This window comes from Hippopotamus amphibius, chromosome 17 (assembly GCF_030028045.1).
Source record: "Hippopotamus amphibius kiboko isolate mHipAmp2 chromosome 17, mHipAmp2.hap2, whole genome shotgun sequence".
Taxonomy (NCBI): Eukaryota; Metazoa; Chordata; class Mammalia; order Artiodactyla; family Hippopotamidae; genus Hippopotamus; species Hippopotamus amphibius.
Genome location: NC_080202.1, coordinates 27,248,785 through 27,261,536, shown reverse-complemented (window position 1 = coordinate 27,261,536; position 12,752 = coordinate 27,248,785). Strand labels below are relative to the sequence as shown.

General features: G+C 43.1%; 1 protein-coding gene across 1 annotated transcript; it reads left to right on the top strand.

The window, feature by feature from the left end:
* Nucleotides 1–11,533: 11,533 nt before the first annotated feature.
* Nucleotides 11,534–12,548, top strand: LOC130840122 (protein phosphatase 1J-like). The gene is given in 3 exon segments (XM_057715246.1): nucleotides 11,534–11,584; nucleotides 11,702–12,339; nucleotides 12,341–12,548. Coding segments are annotated over 3 exon segments (897 nt in total).
* The last annotated feature ends 204 nt before the right edge of the window (nucleotides 12,549–12,752 follow it).

Below are 12,752 nucleotides of genomic sequence, written 5' to 3'. Positions count from 1 at the left end.
GTCATCCTGTTGGAGATGCCAAGGTATTGGTCTATCATCATTGACTACAAGTGCTAGTGCATGAGAGCTCCCCCTTCTGGCCTCCTGACTCCATTTTAAATGAGGTTTCTGTTTATTAATTTTCACAACTGTTAACCCAGGTCATGGTAAATGCTGTGGTTAAGGGGTACCCTTTTTCACTGGGCACCGTATGTAACTTTATTGTTGCAAAATCGGCAATAATCCCAGAAGCCTTATCGAATTTGCTGTCTCAGCTTCTCCTCATGGGCTTTACAGATGCTAATAAAAACACCAGGCTAATGAATAAGAGAATGTGGAAAGGCAGGGGGAGGGTCAAGGAATGCATCCTAGCAGGGTGGAAATCTTTAGAAATGAGATAAATTAAACTGGATATTGATGGGATTGAAACGAAAGTCTTAATACAGCATGACTGAAGGTTGAACGGAAAAAGGGACCCCCTGGTGTGCCCAGGCAAGTTCACTGTATTTACTTCACTTTGAAGAAATTTTTTTTTAACTTAAAAAGCTGGCAAAGATTACAATGAGAAACCTAACCTGGAGTAGGTTAGAGCAATGGCTAGGCAGTGAACCAGGATAAAGACTGTTAAAGTAAACAGGTTAGGGCCAAGATGGAGTCGCTCATGCTAAACCACGTCAGCAAACCAAAACTTCACTAAGTTTTTATGCTGGGCTCTCCTGGAAAAGGAGGACCTAGGCCAACCCATCAGCTCTTGCCTGCTCAGCACAAATTATCTGGCCCAGCTCTCCTAAGACTTCCCTTTGCTCCATGTAAGGAAAGAAACCCTGCCTTAGCCAATCAGCAAATGCCCAGTATAACTTCCTTGTTCCTGCTCCCTTCTGCCTCTAAAATTTCTTGCCTTGTACAGTTCTCTGAGGCTCCTGTCTATCCATTACTAGGTTGATGCTCCCCAAGTTATGAATCTCTGAATAAAGTCAATGAGATCTTTAAATTTTACTCGGTTGAATTTTAACCTGATGAAAGGCCAGGGTCCCCAGGCTCATCCCCTTGCTGGGGACCCAACACCATGTGTACTTGAGTGGGTGAAATGATCAGAGAGTGAAGAAGAAAATTCTCTGAGGCTCCTTGACATGGAAGCCCCAAGAACTGTGGTACCAAAACACATCAGTGAAGCCTGAGATGGGCTTTAGTTAGATGGAGAATATAGTGATAAAAAAATTGATAGGATTATGATGGAGGTTTGGATGAAAATTTTAAGGTTGAAACACGCTTTGTGTAAAGAGATTGTGTTTCCTTTACATGAATGTTCTGTGGGATGGATATCAGGTCTCACTGGGGAATGCCTCCCCTACCAACGATTAGGAATGTAAGGATTGATGGGATTAAGGTGAAAGTTTAGGTGAAAATTCATATATTTGAAGTGGTTGCATCTCTTATATCTGAATGATTATGGGTCTGGACAGTGTGCCTGACTAGGAACCTAGTCCAGCATAAACTCAACTCAGCTTCAGTTTGTGCAGGGGTCTGAGACAGAATTATAAAGTTGGGGTCAGTGGTATATAAATGGTGTGTTGATCGCCTCCCCGATATCATTTCTCTTCCTTTTTTTCCCCAATTGAGATATAATTGACATGTGACATTATGTAAGTTTAAGGTGTATAATGTGTTGGTTTGATACACTTACATGTTGCAATGTGATTGCTGTAGTAGTGTCTGCTAACACCTCTACCACTCACCTAATTATCATTTCTCTTTTGTGATGAGAACAATTAAAATCTAGTCTCTTAGCAACTTGGAAGTTTATAATACAGCATTGTTGACTATAATTGCTATGCTATGCATTAGATCTCCAGAACTTTTTTATTTACTAGTTGCAAGTTTGCATCCTTAAACATCTCCCCAGTTCCCCCATCCACCCATTCCCACCCCCCAGCCCCTGGTAACCGCCATTCTACTCTCTGTTTTTATTGAGTTCAGCTTTTTTATTTTTTAATTTATCTATCTATCTATCTATCTATCTACCTATCTATCTATCTATCTATCTATCTATCTATTGGCTGTGTTGGTTGTTCATTGCTGTGCATGGGCTTTCTCTAGTTGTGGTGAGTGGGGGCTACTCTTCATTGTGGTGCGCAGGCTTCTCATTGTGGTGGCTTCTCACGGGCTCTAGGCATGTGGGCTTAGTAGTTGTGGCACATGGGCTTAGTTGCCCTGTGGCACAAGGGATCTTCCCAGACCAGGGCTCAAACCCATGTCCCCTGCATTGACAGGAGGATTCTTAACCACTGCACCACCAGGGAAGTCCAATTCAGCTTTTTTTAATTCCACATACAAGTGATATCATATAGTATTTGTCTTTATCTGTCTGACATCTCACTTAGCATGATGCCCTCATGTTCCATCCATGTTGTTGCAAATGGCTGAATTTCCTTCTTTCTCATGGCTGAATAGTATCTCATTGTGTGTATATATATATATATAAATTTCCTTCATTCTATCAGAGTCTTAAATTTGTTCAGGATACCATGTACCCAGTTAAAGATATCTTCCCTGACTTCCTGGCTGCTGGAAATTGCCAGCTCTCACCAATGAGAGGTAAACAGAAGTAGCCCGGTAAGAGTTCCAGGAAACTTTATACAAAGTGATAGATTAGACTTCTATGCATTTTTGTCATTCCCCCATCTACCTGCCTGGAATGTGAACTTGAAGCTGGGGGTAGAGCATCTATCTTGTTATTTAAGGCAAAAAGAGCATGAGGATGAAAGCTACATGTGAGGCTGGTGGAGAGGAACAGTCAAGGGTCCCTAGGACGCCGATGTCATGGCAGAGCTGCTGTGCCAGCTCCAGATCACGTGCTTTTTTTGTTTTGTTTTGTTTATAATTAATTTTTATTGGAGTATAGTTGCTTTACAATGTTGTGTTAGTTTCTACTGTACAGCAAAGTGAATCAGCTATATGTATACATATATCCCCGTTTTTTGTATTTCCTTCTCATTTAGCACTGAGTATACAGTAGATTCTCATTAGTTATCTATTTTATATATAGTATCAATAGTGTATATATGTCAATCCCAATCTCCCAGTTCATCCCATCCCCCCCTCCCTCCTTGGTGTCCATACATTTGTTCTCTACATCTGTTTAATCTTATGAGAAAAACAAGCCCCCATTTGCTGAAGCTAGTGTAGTCACTTTTTTGGCTATACAGTCACCCTTTGGTATCCATGGGGGATTAGTTCCAGGATCCTTCCCACAAGAATACCAAAATCCAAGGATGCTCAAGTCCCTTATACAAAATGGCATAGCACAGTTGGCCCTCCATATCCGTGGGTTCCACATCCGTGGGTACAGAGGGCCAACTGTGTGTAGGCAAATGCGGTCCTGATACTGATGGCAACTGGACCCAAGAACCTTAATGCAAATGCACAGGGATAGAATCTAGACTGTGAAAGGAGAGGAGGGCCTAGGAAGAATCCTGTGAGAACTTGTAACACTTAATGGCCACATACTGGAGGCTGACTTGCAAGGGAGAATGTTTGAGAGAGGGTTTGGAAGTATCCGCAAACCAAGAAGCAGAGGGGTTAAAAGAGCTCTCTGTCACCAGAATTCAGTCCTGGCTCAGGTCATTACTAGCCAGGTGAACTACAGTGATTGACTTAATTGTTCTGTGCCTCAACTTCCTCATTTGTAAAATGAGGATAATAATAGGGTTATTGCGATGATGAAATGTGAAGGGCATACAGTAAGCCCTCAGGCAGCACCAGCTGCTGCTATTGTTAATCATTCCACAGAAAGAGGAAGAGTGTGTGTGTGTGTGTGTGTGTGTGTGTAAAGGCTAATCTCTTGGGAAGCCTTGCAAATGGTATTATCCTCCGTGGGATTATCAGACATTAGTCATCAAACAGGTCTAATGAACATTCTTTCCATGGTGTTGCAAAATTCCTTTTCCAAGTCTGCCTGGTTGGCCCTGTAGTTGTACAGCGGCAAAAAGTTTTCTATTCAGTGAAGCATTTACTAGCATGTGTTGAACCACTTTCCTGTGTGAAGACTGTGTTGGGTGATGATGGGATGAAAGAGGAATGTAATATTGTGTGTGTGTGTGTGTGTGTGTGTGTGTGTGTGTGTGTGTGCGTGCGCATGGGGGAGGGATGGCAACAGCAACTGCTACTCTGTTGTTTTTGCTGGACTTAGACCAGAGCAGATGTGAACCTGAGGAAGCACCTCAAGAAGCTGAGGATGAAGCTAACTCGACTGAAGGCAGAACCAAGAGATAGAGAGACAGAGAGTCTCAGTGCAATGGCATGTTTAAGCCCTGGATCAAACAACACCTTGTGAAAATTAATAAAGGGGAGCCCTACTAAAATGGAGTTAGGAGGCCAGAAAGGGGAGATCTCATGCGATACAATTCAGATCCCAACAGGAAGAATGTACCTTGCATCTCCAGCAGGAATTGACACTACTTTACAACCTCCAGAAGGAAGAAAAAAGATTCTACTTGCCTGGCAACAGCTCAGCCAATGAGAGACTGTCACAGCTCAGCCAATGAAAAGCCACTAGATTTCAAACTCCCAGTTTCCCTCCAGCGGACTTTTTGTTTGCAGTAGCTTCTCCCAACTGCCCCTTGTCTTCTATAAAAGAGTTTGCTCTCCTTTGCTTTACCTGGACTTGCATGTGGTTGATCATATTTGCATGTCCCAAACTGCAGTTCTTTGTTGCTCTGAAATAAACCTGTTTTGCTGATAAAATAACTGGATGTTTATTGTTTTAGGTTAACAAGCTGAAGAGAGAAGTATTTTCCAACTTTTCACTTATGGAATCCAATAAAAGTGCTTAAACCATTTTGAGTCAGATTTTCCTTCCCTTGCAATTGAAACGGCCCTAAATGATGCAGGTGATAAAATTTGCCTCCTGCTTTAAAATTCACTAACTGTTTTGTTCCCAGTTGTTAATGCCCTAAGTAAATAAATTGTTGAAGTTGCATAGTTAGCCAGTTTCAGAAACTGGAGTAAAGCCTAGGTGTCCTTTTTTTTTTCTTTCTTTCTTTTTTTTTTAGAAATTACATTATAAAAATTTTCAAATAAATACAGAAGTAGAGACAATGGTATAATGAACCACTATTTTTCTATCACTCTTTTTCAACAAATATCAACTCATGAATAAACTTATTTAACCTATTCTACCTACCCTCCATCCCCTGAAATGGGCTGTTTTAAAGGATATCTCATGCTTCATGTCATCTGATTAATGTGCCTGGATCATAAGAGTGCATCGTATCTGCCAAGGAGCAGGGAGAGGGACCATCTAGCTCCCTTTAGACCCCAAGACTCCTGCAGCAGGAGATTCCCCTTGATGGTGGCAAGTCAAAAAAGCTGACTTTCCATTAAAAGTGGTAATAACAGTAATACAAAAGAGAGAGGGAGTGAACAGGAAATGCTTTTGTATAGGAAGAAGGAATAAACTGAGCTCTAGAGATGGGTAGAATGTAGGTACCTAGACAGACAAGAGAATAGGAATTTTTTTAATTTCTAATATAATAAGTATAACAGTAAGAAATTTCAAAAATAAAGAAATGTAGGAAAAATAGTATTTAAAATTCTCATTAACCAAAAGCCCACTGGGGTTTGGATTTTAATCTTCATTTTTTTGTTCTTCTCCTTATAAATATGTTAGCTGTAACGGTACTGCAAGTTATAACCGTACTGCTTATAAACTGGGTAAGCAGTTTTCTAAGTTATGGTGGACTCTTTGTAAACAATTTTTAATGGATGCATAACATTTCATTAAGGACATATTGCATGGTTTATTTGATCAATCTCCCATATATGGGGATCCTGATTCTTTTTATTGTGTGTGATTATATATAACGTGATGAGTACATTTTTGCTTAAAACTTTTTCTGAATTTTGAGTTAATTCATTAGTAGGGACCATGAAAAGCAAAATTATTGGTGAAGGAGCATGAACATTATAGAGTGGGGCATTTCTAATGCTGATTTTATACCATATCATATTGTTATCTCAAAAGGTGGGTTCCAGCCCTGGGCCAGGAAGATCCCACATGCTGCGGAGCAACTAAGCCCATGCACCAAAACTACTGAGCCTGTGCTCTAGAGTGGCCTGCGAGCCACTACTGAACTGATGCGCCGCAACTACTGAAGCCCGTGCACCTAGAACCCATGCTCCGTAAGAAGAGAAGCCACCGCACTGAGAATCCCACGCACCGCAACAGAGAGTAGCCCCTTGTCACCACAACTAGAGAAAGCCCGTGCGCAGCAACGAAGACCCAATGCAACCCCAATGCAGCCAATCAATCACTCTTAAAAAAAAGATAAAATTGATAGAAACTGATTAATTTTAAGAACATAAGAACATAGAGCGCATGTCACGGAAACATAATTTTTAACTGGGCACACAGCCATCTAGAAAAAAGGACTACATTTCCCAGCCTCCCTTGTAGCTAAGTGTGATTATGTGACTAAGTTCTGGCCAGTAGGTTATAAGTAGAAGTGTTCTCTTGGCAGTGGCTGGAAACCTTCCCCAATGGGTGCTTTTGCCTTCTTTTATCTCTTCTTCTTCTTCTTCTTTTTTTCACTTTACTGACTAGTAGTATGGATGCCATCATTTGGGATAACAAGCATAAGGACAAAAGCTTAGTCGCGGCGAGGAGACAAAGCTGGAGGAGGTCATAGTCACTGAGAACTCTGAGGAGTGGACCCAGCATTCCACTTTTCCTCAACTTCCCTCTCTTTGCGTGGGAGAGAGAAAGTTCATCTTAAGCCATTAGTGGCTTGGGTTTTCTACCACACACAGCCAAACCTAGTGTGGTTTTAGAAACTGGGAATAGCAGTTTCTGGGACCACATCATTAGATTTGGCTTAAGTATTCCTGATTCAAAAAAAAACACTTTAGTGTCAACAGCAGGGAATCCCAAGTAAAACTATAGGATTCATGATGTCCAGTTTCCAATTTAGTTGCCTCAAGTGTAAAAGAAAAGAAGGGAGTAGGGGCGGGTAAATATCTCCCAGTTTATCTTGTTTCCAGAGATTACCATCCCTACTCCAAGAACTGTTAAAAGGCCCTCTTGAGAGAACTGCAACCAAAAATAAAGTGGCATTTGGCATCCCTCTGGGAACATACTTAACCCTGCTCTGAGAAGGATAACCTGTTTTAATTTGCTAAAGCCCAAGTCTAGCCCTGTTTTCCTCTGAGCTGGGAAAAAGAAACCACTAAGAAAATATTTTAAAGTAAAAATGTCACATAGCAGAAGGAGGAACACTCCCAAACTCATTCTACGAGGCCACCATCACCCTGATACCAAAACCAGGCAAAGATGTCACAAAATAAGAAAATTACAGGCCAATATCACTGATGAATATAGATGCAAAAATCCTCAACAAAATACCAGCTAACAGAATCCAACGGCACATTAAAAAAATCATACACCATGATCAAGTGGGGTTTATCCCTGGGATGCAAGGATTCTTCAATATATGCAACTCAATCAATGTGATACATCATATCAACAAATTGAAGGGTAAAAACCATATGATCATCTCAATAGATGCAGAAAAAGCTTTTGACAAAATTCAACATCCATTTATGATAAAAGCTCTCCAGAAAATGGGCATAGAAGGAAATTACCTCAACATAATAAAAGCCATATATGAGAAACCAAAAGCCAACATCGTTCTAAATGGGGAAAAACTGAAAGAATTCCCTCTTAGAACAGGAACAAGACAAGGGTGTCCACTCTCACCATTATTATTCAACATAGTTTTGGAAGTTTTAGCCACAGCAATCAGAGAAGAAAACAAAATAAAAGGAATCCAAATTGGAAAAGAAGAAGTAAAATTGTCACTCTTTGCAGATGACATAATATTATACATAGAAAACCCTAAAGACACTACCAGAAAACTGCTAGCACTAAGTGATGAGTTTAGTAAAGTAGCAGGATACAAAATTAATGCACAGAAATCTCTTGCATTCCTATACACTAACAATAGAAGAGCAGAAAGAGAAATTAAGGAAACTCTCCCATTCACCATTGAGACAAAAAGAATAAAATACCTAGGAATAAACTTGCCTAAGGAGGCAAAAGATCTGTATGCAGAAAACTTTAAGACACTGATGAAAGAAATCAAAGACGACACAAACAGATGGAGGGACATACCATGTTCTTGGATTGGAAGAATCAACATCGTGAAAATGACTGTACTACCCAAAGCAATTTACAGATTCAATGCAATCCCAATCAAATTACCAATGGCATTTTTCACAGAACTAGAGCAAGAAATCTTACGATTTGTATGGAAATGCAAAAGACCCCGAATAGCCAAAGCAATCTTGAGAAGGAAAGATGGAGTTGGTGGAATCAGGCTTCCTGACTTCAAACTATACTACAAGGCCATAGTGATCAAGATAGTATGGTACTGGCACAAAAATAGAAAGGAAGATCAATGGAATAGAATAGAGAACTCAGAGGTAAGCCCAAACACATATGGGCACCTTATCTTTGACAAAGGAGGCAAGAATATACAATGGAAAAAAGACAGCCTCTTCAATAAGTGGTGCTGGGAAAATTGGACAGCAACATGTCAAAGAATGAAATTAGAACACTTCCTAACACCATGCAGAAAAATAAACTCAAAATGGATTAAAGACCTACATGTAAGGCCAGACACTATAAAACTCCTAGAGGAAAACATAGGCAGAACACTCTATGACATACATCAAAGCAAGATCCTTTTGGACCCACCTCCTAGAATCATGGAAATAAAATCAAGAATAAACAAATGGGACCTCATGAAACTTAAAAGCTTTTGCACAGTGAAAGAAACCATAAACAAGACAAGAAGGCAACCCTCAGAATGGGAAAAAATAGTTGCCAACGAAACAATGGACAAAGGATTAACCTCCAAAATATACAAACAGCTCATGCAGCTTAATACCAAAAAAGCAAATAACCCAATCCACAAATGGGCGGAAGACCTAAATAGACATTTCTTCAAAGAAGACATTCAGATGGCCAACAAACACATGAAAAGATGTTCAGGGACTTCCCTGGTGGCGCACTGGTTAAGAATCCACCTGCCAATGTAAGGGACACGGGTTCGAGCCCTGGTCCAGGAAGATTCCACATGCTGCAGAGCAACTAAGCCTGTGGCCACAACTACTGAGTCCAAGTGCTGCAACTGCTGAATCCCATGTGCCTGGAGCCCATGCTCCGCAACAGGAGAAGCCACACAATGAGAAGCCTGCACACCGCAATGAAGACCCAACCCAATGCAGGCAATAATAAACAAGTAAATGATAAATCTAAAAAATAAAATTAAAAAAATTAAAAAAAAAAAAGATGTTCAACATCACTAATCATCAGAGAAATGCAAGTCAAAGCCACAATGAGGTATCACCTCACACCAGTCAGAATGGCCATCATCACAAAATCTGGAAACAACAAATGTTGGAGAGGGTGTGGAGAAAAGGGAACTCTCTTGCACTGTTGGTGGGATTGTAAGTTGGTACAGCCACTACGGAAAACAGTTTGGAGGTTCCTTAAAAAACTAAAACTAGAACTACCATATGATCCAGTAATCCCACTACTGGGCATATACCCAGAGAAAACCATAATCCCAAAAGAAACATGTACCATAATGTTTATTTCAGCACTATTTACAATAGCCAGGACATGGAAGCAACCTAAATGCCCATCAACAAATGAATGGATAAAGAAGATGTGGCATATATATACAATGGAATATTACTCAGCTATAAAAAGTAATGAGATGGAGCTATATGTAATGAGGTGGATAGACCTAGAGTCTGTCATACAGAGTGAAGTAAGTCAGAAAGAGAAAGACAAATATTGTATGCTAACTCATATATACGGAATCTAAAAATGGTACTGATGAACTCAGTGACAAGACAAGAATAAGGATGCAGATGCAGAGAATGGACTGGAGAACTCGAGGTTTGAGGGGGAGGGGGGTGAAGGGGAAGCTGAGACGAAGTGATAGTAGCATAGACATATATATACTACCAACTGTAAAATAGCCAGTGGTAAGTTGTTGTATAACAAAGGCAGTTCAGCTCGATGATGGATGATGTCTTGGAGGACTGGGACGGGGAGGGTGGGGGGGAGTTGAGGGAGAGGATGCGGGGACATGTGTATAAATACAGATGATTGACCTTGGTGTACCTCAAAAACTGGTACTAGAGTGTAAAGCAATTATATTCCAATAAAAATAAATAAATAAATAAATAAATAAATAAATAAATATAAAAATGTCAATCTGAAAAAGAGTGGCAAAATGCCAAGTCAAAAGAAAGTCATGTTACAGTGTATTTTGGTGAAAACACAGATACTTTGGGGCTCAGATCTGTTGGGAACGGGGAATCAGGGATTTTTGTTGTTGTTTGTCAAAAAAAGTGCTCATTTCTGGGGGAAGTGAAGGGAGTGAAATATTTTGCTGGGAGGTTTAGAAACAATCCTGGACCCTGCTTTTTCCTGCCATTGTGAATTTGTTGGCAGTCAAAATCAGGGTCAGATTCAAAAGCAAATATCAGCCTGTAGGTGACCCTCTCCAGAATGAAACAGCATCATCAATGATGTAGCTTAATTTGATGTCCTCTGGTGTAAAGACCTCTCTCTAGACCAGATCTCCCCATTCACTGTCCTCTGCCAAACTACATGTGATGGGTCTGGCCAGTGCCTATAAGATGCCCCCTTTCCCTCTTAACTCATCCTGGATTGAAGCTTTGGGTGCTTGCGGTCACCTCTCAAGCGAGCTGTAGAGGGGCCATCCAGTTTGTGATTATACATGGCAAGAGGTCAACCTGAGCCAGCTTCTTCCTGCCGGTCTGCACACCTCTGAATTACTCCAATCAGTGTTCGCCAGAGGAAAACAAAGTTGAATGTTGTCTTACGCAAAGCCTAACAGAGGTAGCAAATCTGTTTCCAAAAAAAAAAAAATCATATAGTGCATCTCAGAGCCAATGGGATTAAAACGAAATCTGCAAACATCCTCAGCCATTCTATTGCTGTGATAAATAATTAACCTTCAGCAAGGGTGCGCTCGGCCGTGGCGCACCTGGTGAGCTCTGGGGGCGCCCCGCCTCCGCGCCCCAAGTCGCCCGACCTGCCCAACGCGGCCTCTGCGCCGCCTGCCGCCCCTCCGCAAGCTCCCAGAAGCCCTCCGGCCAGGGCTGGGAGCGGGCGTGCGGCGCCCGCGAGGACAGCAGAGGCTCGAGGAAGCTTCTCACGACCGACCTTTCTGCAGCTGAGCCCTGCGGGGCTGCAACGCGCCGACGACCACGCCGGCCGGGCTGTGCAAAGCCCCCCGGACACCGGCCGTCGCCTGCCTTGGAGCACGGGCTACGCCGAGGCATCAACGCTGGCAAGAGCCGGCACAATGAGGACCAGGCTTGCTGTGAAGTGGTGGTGTATGTGGAAAGTCGGAGGAGTGTTTCAGGGGCACCTAGAGAGCCTAGCCGAGGCCAGGGACTCTGCTTCTATTACTGGAGCCTGTTTGATGGGCATGCAGGGGGCCGAGCTGCCGAAATGGCCTCTAGGCTCCTGCATCGCCACATTCGAGAACAGCTAAAGGGCCTGGTAGAGATACTCCAGGACCCCTCACCACCTCCCCTCTGCCTCCCATCCACGCCGGGGGCTCCAGGTTCCTCTGATTCCTCTCACTTGGTTGGTCCTCAGTCCTGCTGGTCTTCGCAGAAGGGAGTGACTCATGAGAGCCTGGTAGTGGGTGCCATTGAGAACGCCTTCCGGCTCATGGATGAGCAGATGGCCCGGGAGTGGCATGGCCACCAAGTGGAGGGGGGCTGCTGTGCACTGGTTGTGATCTACTTGCTAGGCAAGGTGTATGTGGCCAACGCAGGTGACAGCAGAGCCATCATTGTCCGGAATGGTGAAATCATTCCAATGTCCCGGGAGTTCACCCTGGACACTGAGCGCCAGCGTCTTCAGCTGCTTGGCTTCCTGAAACCAGAGCTGCTGGGTGGTGAATTCACCCACCTTGAGTTCGCCCGTAGAGTTCAACCTCAGGAGCTGGGGCAGAGGATGCTGTACGGGGACCAGAACATGACTGGCTGGGCCTACAAAAAGATCGAGCTGGAGGATCTCAGGTTTCCTCTGGTCTGTGGGGAGGGCAAAAAGGTTCGAATGATGGCCACCATTGGGGTGACCCGGGGCTTGGGAGACCACAACCTCAGGGTCTGCAGTTCTACCCTGCCCATCAAGCCCTTTCTCTCCTGTTTCCCTGAGGTGCAAGTGTATGACCTGACACAGTACGAACACTGCTCAGATGATGTGCTAGTCCTGGGAACAGATGGGCTGTGGGATGTCACCAGTGACTGAGGTAGCTGCCACTGTGGACAGCGTGCTGTTAGCCTATGAGCCCAATGACCCCAGCAGGTACACAGCTCTGGCCCAAGCTCTGGTCCTGGGGGCCCGGGGCACCCCCCGGGACCGTGGCTGGCGTCTCCCCAACAAGAAGCTGGGTTCCGGGGATGACATCTCGGTCTTCGTCATCCCCCTGGGAGGACCAGGCAGTTACTCCTGAGGGACTCAGCCCTGAACCTCCCACCACCATCCCAGCCCCTCCATGCTTATGCCTCTCCCAACCCAAATTCTGAACTTGTGTCCCTGACCTTCTTTAGTGGCAATTTAACTGAAGAAGGGGTGCCAGTTAGATCCAAAATTATAGCTCTTGGCAAATAAACCAGATGGATAAAAAAATAATAATAAAATAAAATAAAATAAAATA